Genomic DNA, 16,732 nt, shown 5'->3' with positions numbered 1-16,732 from the left:
TTAATAAATACAATTAAAAAAATATTGATTTTAATAAAATAAAATATCTTACAATTATTCTACAGTTTGTGTAGCCAGAAGCCACATTTATACAATAACATTTTTGGTATAAGAATAAAATTGTAATTTATCTTTGTCTCAAAGTAGAAAATACCGGTTCTGCAAATTTTTTCCAATTCCACAGGTCACAAATTATGCCATTATGAGGAAGATGTATACTGCGGGACGATAAATATCATTAAAATTTTATTTGTTGGGTAGAAAAGCGTGACAATTTAATGCAAGGCTCCTGATATATTGTTACAATAGCAGTTGAAAAATATTAAAAATATATAGGCACAATTTTTATTTATAAGCATTTAAAGTTCAAATTTTGACAAAATTTATCAAATTTAAAATGTAATAATTATTTTGTGTTTGAAAATTTATAAAATGTTCAACTTTTGTAGCTAAGGATTAAAAATTTAAAACAAGGTTCCACGTAAATAGGTTATATATAAATTACTTTATTCACAATTACATCATCAAATATACTTGTTAATATCATAGGCTGACCGTTTTCGCTCAGAATCTTTTTTCTTATACAATGATATTAAATCATTGAATTCAAATTTAACACCATCCATTACAGTGACCCACTTGTAACATACTGTACAGCAGAGCGACATCCACTTACCCACCTTTTTTATTTTTATAAACTAAATTGAAATGTAGCACTTTCCCGTAATTAAAAATATGCTGGCTGGTTTCCAAACTTTTGACTTGAAAAGATTATTGGGAGCTTTTGGTCAAAGTACAGCAGGACGAAAATGTGAATTGAAAGATCGGGCCCTTGAATTATTAAGAAGTAGATCACCTGGCTTTAACCACGCGAAATTTGTATCAAAAATACATGAAATATATCGTTCCATGCCAACAGTTATGCCTAATAATAATGCTATTATGAATCACAGCTTATTAAAAACCCAACAGAGACAAATGACGGGGCAGATACAGTCCCCACAACAAAGAATGTACCAACCTGCCCCACTATATCCTCAACAGCCAATGCATATGACCCGAGGTGAATCACCACAGGTTATGCCCCAAATTCAAAGAGGCATTTATTGTAATTCAGTTGGAGCAAATACTATAGCTAACAATAACATTCAATATACATCGGGCAGTTATCAGCCTTCTGGACCTCGTTCTATTACGTCATCTCATTTGTCCTCAAGTCAACAAATGAATGTGGTGTCACAAGATCCATTGGGATATGATATGCACGGAATGACAGTTGGAAATAATTCTTATACTCCATCTCATGAAACTGTTGCCCAAATCAAGTTCAAAAAAATACCGTTTTATGAGGAAATTGACGTTGTTCTTAAGCCAACTTTATTAGCTGGCACGGACATATGTACATTAAAAAACGTTCCTAAAAGTAGCTATATATTTTATTATTTTTCTTAAGTTAATTATATTTATAATAAGTATCTTATTTATTTAGGTATGAATGAATTGGAATTCAAACTTTTTGTGTCGCTCAAGGCCATCAATATTGTTGCCATAAGTCGTGATGTTTCTCCGGGGAAACAGGATTACCCTTATCAGTTCCAGATCCGAATTAGTCAGTTAGTGGAACCTATGAGTAATGAGGTAACAGATTTTATGCCTCTTGGACTATGCATTCGGCTTGATGGGAAAATATGTCCATTACCACCTATAGTTACTACTCGGCCAAGAGCTGAATCCAGACGATCTCCAAGGCCTATAGATTGCACTCGACTAATTAAACTTTCTCCAATCACTCCAACTATGATCAACATAAAGTGGACTCCGGAACAACAAAATTACGTAATGTCTATGTATCTTGTAAAACGAATAAGTTCAGAAACATTGATACAAAGACTTCAAGATAAAGGAGGTAGGAGTTCAGAAGAAACCAAAAAATATATAATTGAAAAGTTAGCAGATGTCGATCCAGATTTGGCCACTACATCTTATCGATTTTCCTTGGTGTGTCCATTGGGTAAAATTAGAATGAAGATACCTGCAAAATCTATCCATTGCGATCATTTGCAGTGTTTTGATGCTAGTACATTTATTTTGATGAATGAGAAAAAGCCAACATGGATGTGCCCAACATGTAATAAACCTTGTTGCTACGATGACTTACAAATTGAAAATTATTTTTTGGAAGTTGTTTCAAGTCCAAATCTCGAAGAAAGCATTAAGGAAATTGAATTTTTAGCTGATGGCACATGGATAGTTTTTGAAGACAATAAAAAGACACAAACCACAAATAGTACTTTTGATGCAAATTTAAAACCTGTCAATTTTATGAATTTAGATAGCGACGAAGAAATTTCCGTTGATTTAAAAGTAAAACATAACCCTGAAACTGCCAAACACCAAAAAAATGTAAACTTAAAGTTTGTTGATTTGACATTAAGTGACGATGAAGAAGAACCACCAAAGCAAAAAATTAAACAGGAAAATTAGGCACAGGCTGCTGATGCTATACAGCCAGTTGCCATAGTTGATTCAAAACCACAAGCTCAAGTAACAAGCTGTTACCAGTTCTGAGCAAGGAGTAGTAATTGAAATAGACAGTCCATCCCCTCCTTCAAGTCCTATCACTACAACCGAAGCCTTCTAATTTTTATTATTATTGTAATTAAATTAATTTTAAGATACATTGATTTTTAACATTTTTGTTATGTATAAGTTTTACACGTATAGCATATGGTATGATAGGGTATCCTATAAGATAAAATTAATTCTTAAAATGTTATATTTAATAAATATAAAAATAATTATATAATAATATCCTTCTTTTTTTTTTATATTATTTTATTATTTATTATTTTAACACAATTTTAATTCAATTTAGTGAAAACATACGCTCTTTAAAATACTACTTATGTCAGAGGTCTCAAACTTAAATTACCAACGGGCCTATATATTAATTATACGTCAAAGGTATGAGGGCAAATCACTTTTTTACTCATCTGAATATTAAATCCAAAATCAACAAAATAAATGAAGACCACATTTATTTATTGATCATAGTTATTTTTTTTAATTAATCATATTATAATATTTATTTCTTTAAAAATCAAAAAAAAAAATGTGATTTGTTAAACGTAGTATTAAATACAGTTAGAGTCAAATAATGTTATTATGATATAACTGTATATAATACTAGGTATGAAAAATCACATATTTATATTTATTTAAAAAAAAAATTTAATTTTGAAGATAATATAAATGTTTATTGTAGGCCATATTTTTGAGACCTCTGACTTACGTAATGTTTGGCCAGGCCGGATATAATATATTCAATATAGAATACTTCAAACAGCGACTGGTTTCCGTCCCGCGGTATATACCTTTCTCATGATGGCATAATTTGTGACCTGTGGAATTGGAAAAAAATTGCAGAACCGGTATTTTCTACTTTGAGACAAAGATAAATTACAATATTATTCTTATGACCATAGTATTTTACTAAAATGAACAAGTACTTTTTTCACTTAAAATTCTTTCATTCGTTTGTACTTTACCTATTCTAAAAGATATTATAAATATGAAACAACTAATAATAGGCGATAGTGAAATAGTTTGTCAGGTCAAATAATAAGTGTTTTTTAGGATCAAATTTCATATTATTCCTTGACATTTAAGTTATATATGCTTATCATCATACATTAATATATTACGGGTGACAATTTGACCTAGATTTCTTACTAAAACTTATAATTTATTTGCTTGATATATTTTCATTTATATAGTGAATTTAATGACTTATTTTGTAGGCATCTATCACCTATATACATACTTTTTGTTTGATACTAATTTCTCAGTAGACAGTAGTCATTGAATATTGTTTTATTGTCCATGCAATGATTAATCAGTATTTTTATGGAGTAGATACCAATTTATCTTCTGTAAGAGAAGAGTGAAAAATTTACTATTATATCAAGTAAACGAAAAAAACATTTAATTTTGTATAACAATAGTAAATATTATAAAAAAGATTACTTGAAATATTTAGATGCTTTTAAATGGCAGTGCATACATAAAAGTGTACTGCGAAAATATATGTAGATCAAGCAGTTAAGAACATTGTGAAAGATGAAAATACACAAAATGTCAACTATCAGCAAGAATTCAAATTACCGATGGGCTTATATATTAATTATACGTCAAAGGTATGAGTTCACAACACTTTTTTTACTCATCTGAATACTAAAATCCAAAATCAACAAAATAAAGAAAGACAACATTTATTTATTTTATTTGTTATAGTTCTTTTTTTTAATTAATCTTTTTATAATATTTATTTCTTCAAAAATCAAAAAAAATATGTGATTTGTTATACCTAGTATTAAATACGGTTAGTGTCAGATAATATTATTATGATATAACTGTTTATAATACTAGGTATTATAGTTTATAGTACTTTTTGTTTGGTACTAATTTATCAGTAGACTGTAGTCATTGAATATTGTTTAATTGTCCATGCAATGATTAAACAGTATTTTGATGGAGTAGATACCAATTTATCTTCTGTAAGAGAAGAGTGAAAAATGTTATTGTATAAATATAGCTACTGTCTAAACAAACTGTAGAATAATTGTAAGACATTTTAATTTAATAAAATCAATATTTTTTTTATTTTATTTATTAAAATAATATTTGCAGTCTATTAGTAGTTAATCTTAGAGGAATCAGCAATAAGAAAAATTTTTATATTTACACTAAAAGTACTTGTGTGGAATTTTGTATTCAATCGTCATACTTTTTGACTGAGATTAAACAAATAGATGCTTATATACAACTATGAAAGGAAAACATAAGAAAATTTAATAATAATACTTATAAATACCTAGCTTAATATAAGCCAAATACTTTTAAAATTGTATAATAATTAGCAAATGTCTATTTGATGAAAATTTAAAGTTACTATGGCTAAGTATTTTTAAACTACAAATTAATCGTAAAATTAATATAGAACCTTTTATTGAATTTTTAAATCTTACATATCCATATTAAATATTTAAGATTGTTTAATTTTTAAATGGTTAAAAATGTATTACTTTTTTCTTATGAAATTAATAATTATAGTTTTGTAACCTGTAATTTTAAAAATGGAAGTTGTGAAATTAATTTCTATGATCCCCCCAGTACAATTGTTCATCAGGGGGGTAAAAATATCATAGTATATAATATATTATATTCTAATAATGCATTTGATTTATGTTTATTACAATTTAGATGGTAAAGTAAAATTTAAAATGATTATTGACAATGTTGTAATTTTGTTTGTACTATAATAATTGGTTAAAGTAAGATCCCATAGAAATTAATTTCACAACTTCCATTTTTAAAATTACAGGTTACAAACAGCATCATCAAGCTTTCGTGCATCATAAATTTTATTGATAAAAAAAAAAATTCTTTCCAAGGGTGAAAACTCTTTTGAATGTGATTATGTCATGAGCTTCAGTTATATACCTGATATTGGTATACTTAGTGGTCAAGTGCACACTAGTATGAAAAATAAATTATACAATGTTAAGGTAAATAACTTTGTAACGTTGATTGTATAATTTTGAAATAATTGTGATGTTTAATTTTTATAGATATTCTTCAAAGACAAGAAAATTGATCATGCCAGTTGTACATGTCCAACAGGTTTGACAAAATGTCATCATATGGTTACTTCTTTTACATGGGCATAAAAATATATCAGTGACTGATATAGCATGCAGCTGGTCAAAAAAATGTCCAAAAGAAAATTAAGAAGTAATGACTATTGATGATATGTATTCCAATAATTTTAAAGCTGTTACTGATACCTATAATATTGATTTTAAAGCCTTATGCTTTGATATTTTAGCAACAGCTAATCAAACAGTTGGGTTTTCATGATTATTAAGTCCAGAACCTCTAGTTGAAGATTTTAGTGAAATTCTTCTCTTAGAAAATGTTAAAACTCCTCAGAATAATTAAAATATATTGAAAACAAACTAACTTCTTCCCTGTATATCCTATATTTAACTGGTCATCCTCGACCACGTTACATGCCTTTTTATAACAAATTAATAAAACTGTATTAGTTAGAGAATTAAATCTAGTTTAAATTGTGTGATAACTGATGACTATTCAATACACTTAAACTTAACTAATTAAAGGTTCTATGTGACTAACTACTATGTATCTTTAGAATTTTTTTATCGTGAAGCTGGTTTCAAACATTTTTTATTAAATGCGGCACATCAGACAAAACAAAAATTTTCCTTCTTTTATTTGTTGGGTCTGAAAAGAAGTTTTTAAAATCACCTGTGGCCTGGGCAGGGCAAGGTCGGGTGGGACAGATTGTATAATATAAAATATCCACATTCCACACTGACAAACCGTCACCGCTCAGAATTGTTTTTCGTATACAATGAATATACATTGAATTCAGAATTTAACACAATCCATTAAAATGATCCACTTGTAACCTACTGTATAGTAGAGCGACACCCACTTGCCCACCTTTTTAAGTATGGTAACCTCCTACATATAATATAGCTTATAGGTACTCAGTTTTTTTTTGGTTATAATAGTTTCGATTTCACACCGTGTCTGTAGAGTTTTGTTTGAAACAGCGTTAAGATTATTGGTACCCAAGTACAAACATTTTTAATAACAAACGATAACGAATTTATGTTTATAATCTCGACATACATTTAGCTAAAATATTATTCTATATATGTTTTAGTATTAATATATTTAGCAGTAAAATAATAAAGACATATTGTAAGCTGATAGATGTGTGGCAACAGGCAAGTGGGACTCCCTTCTGCATTCTAAGAAATCTGCTGAATAAATCTTTTTTGCCGGACAACCAGCTGGAGACTTGCACACTGAACAGTTATTCTTTGAGTAACACATTACCATTACAAACCATTTCAGAGTATTTCTTTATTAAAAAACAATTTCAATTAAATAAAGAATATTATTTTGAGCCAAAGTAAATTTTTATTTGTTACGGAGTCGCTAAGTACGCGTCCGAAAAACTAGAAAAAAAACTAACTAAATAGAATTGAAATGAGTATGGCTAAATTAAAAATATTTAAGTGGTAGTGAATTTAGTAACAATAATTAGTTAGTTTTTTTAGTTTCGTGACGCAGATTGAATTATTTTTAATAAGAGTAATAATTAATAATAAGTTGAATAGAATACCTAGTTGAACGAGTATATGCCCTAATTACGTGCAGTTCTACAGCGTGCAAAATTACGTGTAAAAGAAAATTAAAAAAATCTCATATTATGTACATACTGGTGAAATAGAGATGTGAACGACGTCCACATTTAAATTCCTAATTTCTCAGTTTCTATTAACTCTATAACCAAGATCCCCTGTTCAAATGAGTTTACTCGTGAGTCATGGGCGTCACTAAGGGAAGTAGGGTAGTACGTACCCAAACACCCCTTAGTTAGAATCTTCCACTAAAAATTACCTATTTCATTAGTTAGTAACCAATTCGTTACTTGAATTTCATACCAGAAAATTAATTTCTCTCCCGGAGGTAACGTTACACCAGCACCTCTATAAAGCGAAATAATGTACTTATTAAAACCAAAGTAGTAAAATTGTATGTTAACTGATTCATAACCATTCGTAACCACAAATTTGAAACTTGATTCACACCTTAAAAAATTCATTTTTTTCCAGACCCCAGGGGGTGCATCGCGTTACACCAGTCACCAATATCCGCACCAGTATTCAGGAAAAATCTACTTGACGATTTTAAAATAGGGCAAAGGTGTAGAAGCCAATTTGTCAGCATAAATACTACCAATTATTGTACATTAGATCTATAGACCATTTTATTTTATAATCTGAATTATTTTGTGTTATTGCACGTCATATTATTATATTATTATATTACCATTATTTGAAATAAAATAAAAATCAGAGTTCGGTGTGGCATGTAGGAAGTATTCTTCTTTCAAATAAAAAAATAATTATCAAAATCCGACAATCCTACAAGGCCTGAGAATTATTCTTTGAAGTCATTTTTTTCGATATATGCACCCTATTGACACTTCTCTAAATAGGTATCGGGAATAGTGGTAAAGTTTCATAATTAAGGTGATAACTAAAACATCAAATTTAATTTTCAAATTTTATAGAATTGTGGAAAATTTGAAAAACTGGCACCGGGACCTAACTAACGGAACATTAATTTTTTATGAGCTCTTAACTTATAATTTTTACAATATTTGATATTCGTCGGTAAATTATTGAATTTCCCATTAATCAATTTTTGATATTTTATTGTGTTTCCAAAACGAATAATTGTTAAGTAGAATAAACTCTCCGGTCCAAATAATTAAGACTTAAATTGGTATTTATATTAGGTACGCTTGTATTAAGAGCCTAACATAATATTATTAATTCAAATAATTTCTTTTGGAAATTCGTTGTATTTATATAATTTATAAATTATTTTATTAATTGTAATTGTTGGGGCCAAAGTCAATATATTGTGTATTTATAACAATCCATGCTTCGGTATGAACTTGTATTTATTTGAATGTGAATAGGTACATAGAATTGAGTTTACAAAATGTAATAATACTTAAAGTAAATTGTGTAATGCGCCGAACGGTCCATGGATACCTATGCGTACTGTACATAAGTTATAACCAGGGTTCTTATAGCACTTATGATCATCAAAATAAGCGGTGAAAAATGCACTTAAAAATGTTAAAAAAGAAAAAAAAAGTACTATCAATAAAATTTTTTTCTATATTATCGTTTGATTATTGTATTTAACATAAAAAATTTTATTTTTAAGAAACAAAAAACTTTAGTCTTTTTCAGTTTTAAAACATTTAAACTTCTTTATTATACTTCTTGTACATTTTGTGAAAAATAAATTTTAATCTGTCTGAGATTAACCGAAAATTGATTAATTTGGGTGGTTATAGTATTTAAGCGAACAAATACGAGTTCCAGTGTTTATTAGGTATATGTACCTACTAGGTATAACATCAACTATACAAATAAGGAGAACAATTATTTTTAATTCTAGATTTACCGTATACATGAAAGCAAAAAAAAAACATAGATTAACTAAAATTACTTGATTTTTGTTAGTGGGTCGTGTCATCATAAATCACAATCAAGCAGAGATAGGTATGCAAAAATTAAAAATAATTAGAAAAACTGGAAATAAGCATGGCTTTAAAAAATCGTTGAAAAAAGCAAAAAAAAAAGCTCTAAATTCCATAGCACTCTGCTACATTTTATGTCAAACCATAAAAAAGAGCAAATTATGTAAGTCCGAGCCCTGTTATGACGTTACTAAAAGTCTACAACTAAAGGTATATAAAGGTACTAAAGGTAGTGTGACTACACTAGCACAAGACCATTTAATATATTATCTTGACTCCGAACAAATGCTTTCCTTCTTCCGGGTTTTGTTTTCATATTAGGCGATTTTTATTAAATACCGGTGAGTACAATCCCGTGCATTTGTTTATCCATTACATAACCTGTACTCGTGGCGTATCGTGCACTACCGCTTCTGTACAAACTGCAAACATTTTTTACCACCATAAATATATTATTTTGATTTTTGACCATGATGCGTTTCGTGTTCTTTTCCTACACAGCGTATATTATGCTTTGAATATAACGTTTTTATATCCACACATTCGTACTCGGATTTATCAGTCACCGTGGACGACGTTAGCCGTTTCACTATGCCCGTCCGTATCGTAAGTATTTATTCATCAACGCGTAATAACATTGCGTATTTCTTGTACTTTGTTTCGTGGCTTCAACATTCCACAAGTTCAATATGTGGCCATGTGGTTATGTCATTTTTTATGCACAAAAAAATTTTACTGCATCAATTCTAAAAAGGTGGGCAAGTGGGTTTCGCTCTGCTGTACAGTAGGTTACAAGTGCGTCACTGTAATGGATGGTGTTAAATTTGAATTCAATGATATAATATCATTGTATAAGAAAAACGATTCTGAGCGAAAACGGTCAGTCTTATAACTAATCACGAACTACTGTGTAGTAGTTAGTTTTACTAAGTATATTTGATGATTTTATTGTGAATAAAGAAATTTATATATTTACTTATTTACGTTGAATCTTGTTTTCAATTTTCAATCCTCAGCTACCTATACAATTTGAGCAAATTATACATTTTTAACTGCAAAATAATTATTAAATTTTAAATTTGATAAATGTTGTCAAAATTCGAACTTTAAATGCTTATATAAATTGTGCAAATGTATTTTTGATATTTTTCTACTGCTATTGTTACAATATATAAGGAGCCTTGAATTAAATTTTCACGCTTTTTTACCCAATAAATAAAACTTTAATGATATTTAAAGAAAAAAAAACTAAAAAAAATGAAACTGACTATGTCCGTTAACAGCTTAAAAAGAGTCAAATTATTTTCAAAATTGTATGGTGTATAGAAATTGAAAAATACTAATATAAAAATTCAGTGAAATTTTCTAGTATTTACAGTCATTCGTTTTTTAATTACAAAAAAATAAGAAAATCGCTACATGAAGAATCGAGTGAATATCAAATACACATAAAAATATAATTTGACTTTCTTATAGAAATTTTTTTTTTAATAAGAGTAGAAAACTTATAAGGAATCTTGTATTATATTTTAAAATCTTAGATTTAATAGGAAAATTTTTTATGAATTTATAACTCGAAATAATTTGCAAATTTTTGTCATTTTTACGTATTTTGTCAAGATTTAAACTCTAAATGCTTATAAATAAAAACTGGGACGAGGTGGCCGAGCGGTCTAACGCGACGAATTCGGCACAGCCGTTCCGAGTTCGATCCTCGACCATTGGGCAGCATTTTTCTCCGTGCAAGTCACGGTGTCCGGAGAACAAGTGCCGCCATCCCCCCACCCGGGCATGGCAGATACCTACGGGTGCCCAATCATTAATTCTGCCAAACAAAACACACACGTGTTCCTCCCCCTACCGACTTAATAACCTACAGTAAAACTAAAAATAGCTAATGGCCTCAGCTGCCGGGCTCAAGATCAATTAAAAAAAAAAATAAATAAATAAAAACTGTAACTAAGGATTTTTGATTTTTTTCATCTGCCTTTGAAACAATAACCTAGAATTCTATTAAATTTTCAAGTCTTTTTAACCAACAAATAAAATTTTATTGATATTTATAGAAAAAAAAATGGAAACTGAAAATGTCCGTAAACAGCTCAAAATAAGTCAAAATATTTGGAAAATTTTATGGTGTATAGAAAATGCTAATATAAACATTCAGTCAAAATTTCATGTACCTACGATTATTTGTTTTAGAGTTGTATCAAAAACCAAAATCGATTTTCTCAAAAACAGATTTTTTACTATCCTAAAAGGTGATGACAGGCACAAAAAAAAAATTAAAAATTAATAAAAAAAAAATAAAAACACACATCATTGTAAAATCCATACATTCATCGCTTCGCTCAGAATCTAAAATGAAAAAAAAAAAACAAACATCATTGTAAAATATAAATACATTCATAGTTCCACTCAGAATCTCAAATAACATAAAACTACCCGAGTTGAGTATATCACCACTGAAAACATACTGATATCATCGTAATATTCAAATATTCGATTACAACGATCGAGATAATTAATTGTTTTTCAAATTTGTGTTGATTTAGTATTAATTATTAGTATATTAATTAATATTATAACAATAATAATTGATTTATTCTTTTTCACATATTTTACTATATATTATTATAATATTATGCATTATAATATTATATATTTTAACCTTTTCAAGATGTTTTTAGTATAATATGACATAATGTGTCATATAATAGATATTATCTACGTATATTTATTATACTTTAAGTCACTGATGAAAATATAAATTTATTACGATAAAACGAATAATGTTATGATGAATTTATAGGGATTTAAACGCCGTCTATAAATACTTTAAAATGTTGCCACCAGAGGAAAATGCCCATTATGCCACCCGTTAAACACGCCTCTTATTAGGACTAGGATTTATATGCAATACAAAATTGTAATACATGCATTTTATTTACCAAAATATGAAAAAATAATTTTTTTAAATATTTTACCAAGTTTTAGTTCGGAAATTAAAATGTACACATTCTTCACACATTATAGATACGGCTTGCAATAATTGGCTTCATGGAGAATACAAACGCTATGACGTTACAAATACATCGTCCATCGACCGTCAACGTCCGTTGTCTCATCAATTGAAACCTAAATCGGCTGTTCACTAATTTCCGAACGATTAAAAGAAATAGTATTTTCATAAACTGTAGAAATATAATTTTTGTGAATTATTGACTTATCAAGAACCATTTATCTGTATATTTTTCTAAAAATTCTTGAACGATGAATGATTTAACTTCCATAAAGCTATATCAGATTCTAACATTCCTTGACATAAATCTAGATGAAACTTGCATTGTTTACTTTTGGTTTTCTTATGTATTTTTGATGAATGACTTAATTATAGACGTTCATAAAATAATTACCATTTACAATTAACAATATTAACATTTAATAATTTGAGTTTAAAAATTAACAAAATTAACAAGATTTTCAAAAATCTATAAAATATGCAATTATATGCACTATGTTCAAAATATTCAAAAATATGCCAAAAAAAAAATGGTTATACTTAATCGAAAATAAGCCAAATCGTGGACATATCTTACAACCAATAAATTTGGACTTATGGAAAGAAACATACAAATGTATATAAATCCTAGTCCTACCTCTGATAATATGGTATATACATCTACAGTTATTTTATTATTTTTAAGAGTAATATATTTAATGATATTAAGTTATGAAGATTTGTGGCGTAATAATATGAATATCATTACTTACAGCATCAATATATTTCAAATTTAACGCGAACTATTGTAAATAATAATAGTGACCCACTCAACACCTACCTACTGCAAAGGAGAACGGTATCCGCTTGCCTGTACCGTTTCTTTTTTTTTGAATTGAAAAAAAATGAGTACCTATTCATTTGATATCATAAAATATTACGTTACAATTCTATTATCCAACAATTTATGGATCCCTAATTTCGTAACAAGGATAAGCGTAAAAAAGATGAAATATACTGAAAAGCCCATCGTTAAGGGCGCCCACAGTTAACCAATTACGACACAGTGGCCCAGAACTTAAATACTTCACACCAACAGTTAAAACTAGTTTAAGTACAAAGTACGATTAATTAATATATTTATCATAGTTTATAATATTATTTTGTTTGCTCATGGCCGGTAGTGAATTCATGGTACCTACAATGGATATTAGGTTTTCAACGGCCATCGCTATCAGGTCGAGCGTCACGGTCTTGGGTTTCGCGATTTTCCCTTTCAACCATAATTCAACTTTTCTCCCATTTAACGAAAATAGTGTAGAACTGTAGACAACACATTTTTTAGTACCAAAGGTTTTGTCACATCACTTATAACCTAAATAAATAAATTATTAAATAACAAGTTTAGGAAATTATTTAATTTTCAAACAATATTATATTAACTTCTTTCAATAAAAGGTTTAAACAATTCAGTAAACACTGACATTGGTTATTGTTCAATTTTAAAGATTTTTCCACGGATGCTAGTTCAAGTTCTGAAAACGAAGACAATCGATTGGGTTCAAAATCTTATATCATCCTGTCAACTAAACGAACAAACTTTTTGTCATCGAGATTGTTCAACAGCTCTAATCCCGAAACAAAACTAAAAGTAAAACAAATTAATTATCTATTATTACTAAATATAATGGAGCAATAGATAAATCCTTATAAGCTATTAGCTAAATGGTATGCACTTGCAACGGATCATTGGCCAGATTTTCAAATGACATGATTGATGATTTAATATTTAAATGATTACTGGATAGTAGAAATGGAAAAATGAAGAACTGAATACCAACTTATAAGCCGACGCAGTAAATAAATATTATAAATATGGTAACTTCGGTCTATCTCACTATTGCATGTTAACTATAATACGATTCAGAATAATAAAATTATACAACGGAGATACTATCCGTGAATTATTATTTATCAATTTTCAATTATTCAAGAATTCCGAGCCGAAATGCCCAAAATAGATATTATGAATTTTGGATTTCCCTATTACCATTGTACTGATAGCGCGCAGAAAGTTCAAAGTTTTGTAACAGTTGTTCATGGATTGTGTATTCCAAAAGGAAATCATAAGTCGGTGGTCAGCCGATTGCTTTTTGAGACCTTGGCACGTTGGCTACACCCACGGACTAAGATATAATGGACTGGAAACGAAATCGGCGGAGTCGGGTGGCGGCCATGAAAAGGTGTCACTTAGCTGATAAGGATTGACTGTTCTTGAAGTTTTCAGCGCTACCGGTGGTTTTATTTGACTTCACAATAAATTTGTATCTTAGTCCGTGTTTTATACAGAGGGTGCTGTAAACTCTTGGTACACATTACGACCCCCCGCACTTTGCCTCTTGTACATACATTCGTGGCCGTGATAAGCTGCTTGTTTCCAGTCCATTATATCTTAGTCCGTGGCTACACCCATTTATTTCGTCAATCCCCATGGACAATTCCCCATTTATGTACAGTAGTACGACGTACAGATACGTAGTGTACTAGGTAGCAGGGGCTCCAGTTTCCATATCATCAGCTCATCACTGCTGAGTGCTGATAGTTCTCGTATTACATAATACAAAAATTGTTTTGAAGCATAAATTGTTTTTAATCAGTCGTCGTGATGGCCAGCCAAACTCAAGGAATCCAACAACTGTTGGCTGCCGAAAAGAGGGCTACTGAAATAGTAGACGAAGCCAAGAAACGTAAGTCACCTAGTCGACAATTTAAGGTGTGGCTGATAACCATCTGATACAAGATATTAGACATTAGGTAGTTTCCAATTAAAAATAAACCCATTAATTACCTTGTACGTTGAACGTTTCAATACGATTTGCCAATTGTTTTTCGTTTTCATAATCGGGTTTTTTCAGTAGGCAGGTGCCTATATATTTTGATTGAGCTGTTCGGTGGGCTTACCGAAAGCCACGCCTTGTACTTTCTCAAAATTATTTCTGTTTTGTAAACAACTATCTCAAATATAATACTATTTTATTTTATCTATAATATTATTCAAAGTTATTTAGCAAAATAGTTATTTATACTGTATAAAAATATACTTAGTATAAAATTAACGTTTCTATTTAGTACATCAGGTTTAGTGGGCGTGGTTTTTACTAGGGTTCTCATTAATAATAATATTTAATCAGTTTTAATAGTATACGTCTTGTTAAACATCAGTGTTTGTTTGAGATTCTGATGCCATGTTACATAATCAATCACTAAATATTTAATAAATATTTAATGACCTAATAATCCCTTAAACTTGATTTAGTGGCTCATAATTGGTCCTTTAAAATATAATAAATAATCAGTCTATGCAGTCTAATGTTCTATGCAACCAAGTATGAGTGTAGTAAACATTTTTTATTCTTTTAGGTGTACCTACCTAAAAGTTGTACTACTAAATTAGCACCTCTAGATATGCTATTTTAACTCTGGTGCATTTGTTTATTCTATTGACTATATTTATTAAAATTTTCTCAGTTGTCATTTATTTTTTAACCAAGGATTTGTTCAGTTGATTTTTGAATTCAATGTCTTATGATTGCTTTATAATAGAAAAACATTCACACCACTGTATTCCACCCAATTTTGATGATGGCATAAAGGCATATTATTTTATACTTATTTCTAGGTAAAGCAAGACGTTTAAAGCAGGTCAAAGAAGAAGCTCAAGATGAAATTGAAAAATACAGACAAGAAAGGGAAAAACAGTTCAAGGAATTTGAAATTAAAGTAATATATTTAATTGCATAATATAATAGATATGGACTCAACAATGATTTTTTTCATTTACAAATCTAGCTCTTGGGTTCTCGCGAAGATGTTGCTGCAAGAATAGATGCTGACACTAAAATAAAGATTGAAGAGATGAATAAGGCCGTAATTGTTAACAAGCAGGCAGTTGTTGATCATATTCTTGAACTGGTTTATGAAATCAAACCAGAGCTGCACAAAAATTTCGAAGCTACAGCTAACAAAGAATGATATGTGTATCATAGTATTTTTTTTCAATTCCACATTAGAAATATAAAGGTGAACATATTTAATTTTGGTTTTAGTTTTTGTTTCAATGAAACATTTCATATGTTGTTCAATTTTATAGTGTATTATTATCATGATTATTTATTTGTTTAGGATTTCAATATTAACATTTAAAAACATATTTTGTTTTGTTTAAGGAAGTCTAAAAATATATATATATAATCAAAACTACTGTTAGTCTAAGTTAAATAAAAATACTGTGTTTTTTCCAATTCACATACAGTTTTGATCAAATACATAAACAATATCTATACAAAATATTGTATATCTATGTGTGTCGATATATCTTGTTACGAAGAGATGGTTAAATGATAAAACACAATATAAATATTATGATAGTACAAAGAGATCCTAATATATTATTATATCTTAAAAAAAATAATAAAATGTTTTATTTAATTATGATAACCATCTACCACAAATTATTATTGATACCGAGTACTGTAGAAGTATTATACTTGGAGCAAATTTTTTAGAATATT

At 28.9% G+C, this 16,732-nt stretch overlaps 2 protein-coding genes and 1 pseudogene across 2 annotated transcripts; 2 read left to right on the top strand and 1 right to left on the bottom strand.

Moving 5' to 3' along the window:
• Positions 1-735: 735 nt before the first annotated feature.
• LOC132937536 (E3 SUMO-protein ligase PIAS2-like) lies at positions 736-2,529 on the top strand. Its single transcript, XM_061004362.1, has 2 exons — positions 736-1,423; positions 1,490-2,529. Exons 1-2 carry the CDS (start codon positions 736-738, stop codon positions 2,482-2,484), a joined length of 1,683 nt encoding a protein of 560 aa, XP_060860345.1. The 3' UTR covers positions 2,485-2,529.
• Positions 2,530-12,183: 9,654 nt separating this feature from the next.
• LOC132935622 (uncharacterized) lies at positions 12,184-14,032 on the bottom strand (annotated as a pseudogene).
• A 655-nt stretch (positions 14,033-14,687) lies between these two features.
• LOC132936445 (V-type proton ATPase subunit G-like) lies at positions 14,688-16,219 on the top strand. The gene is made up of 3 exons (XM_061003178.1): positions 14,688-14,908; positions 15,841-15,941; positions 16,011-16,219. The coding sequence occupies exons 1-3, from the start codon at positions 14,827-14,829 to the stop codon at positions 16,191-16,193; spliced, it is 366 nt and encodes a 121-aa protein (XP_060859161.1). The 5' UTR covers positions 14,688-14,826; the 3' UTR covers positions 16,194-16,219.
• Positions 16,220-16,732: the final 513 nt, after the last annotated feature.

This window comes from Metopolophium dirhodum, chromosome 1 (assembly GCF_019925205.1).
Source record: "Metopolophium dirhodum isolate CAU chromosome 1, ASM1992520v1, whole genome shotgun sequence".
Classification (NCBI taxonomy): domain Eukaryota; kingdom Metazoa; phylum Arthropoda; class Insecta; order Hemiptera; family Aphididae; genus Metopolophium; species Metopolophium dirhodum.
This window is presented reverse-complemented; position numbering and strand designations above follow the sequence as displayed.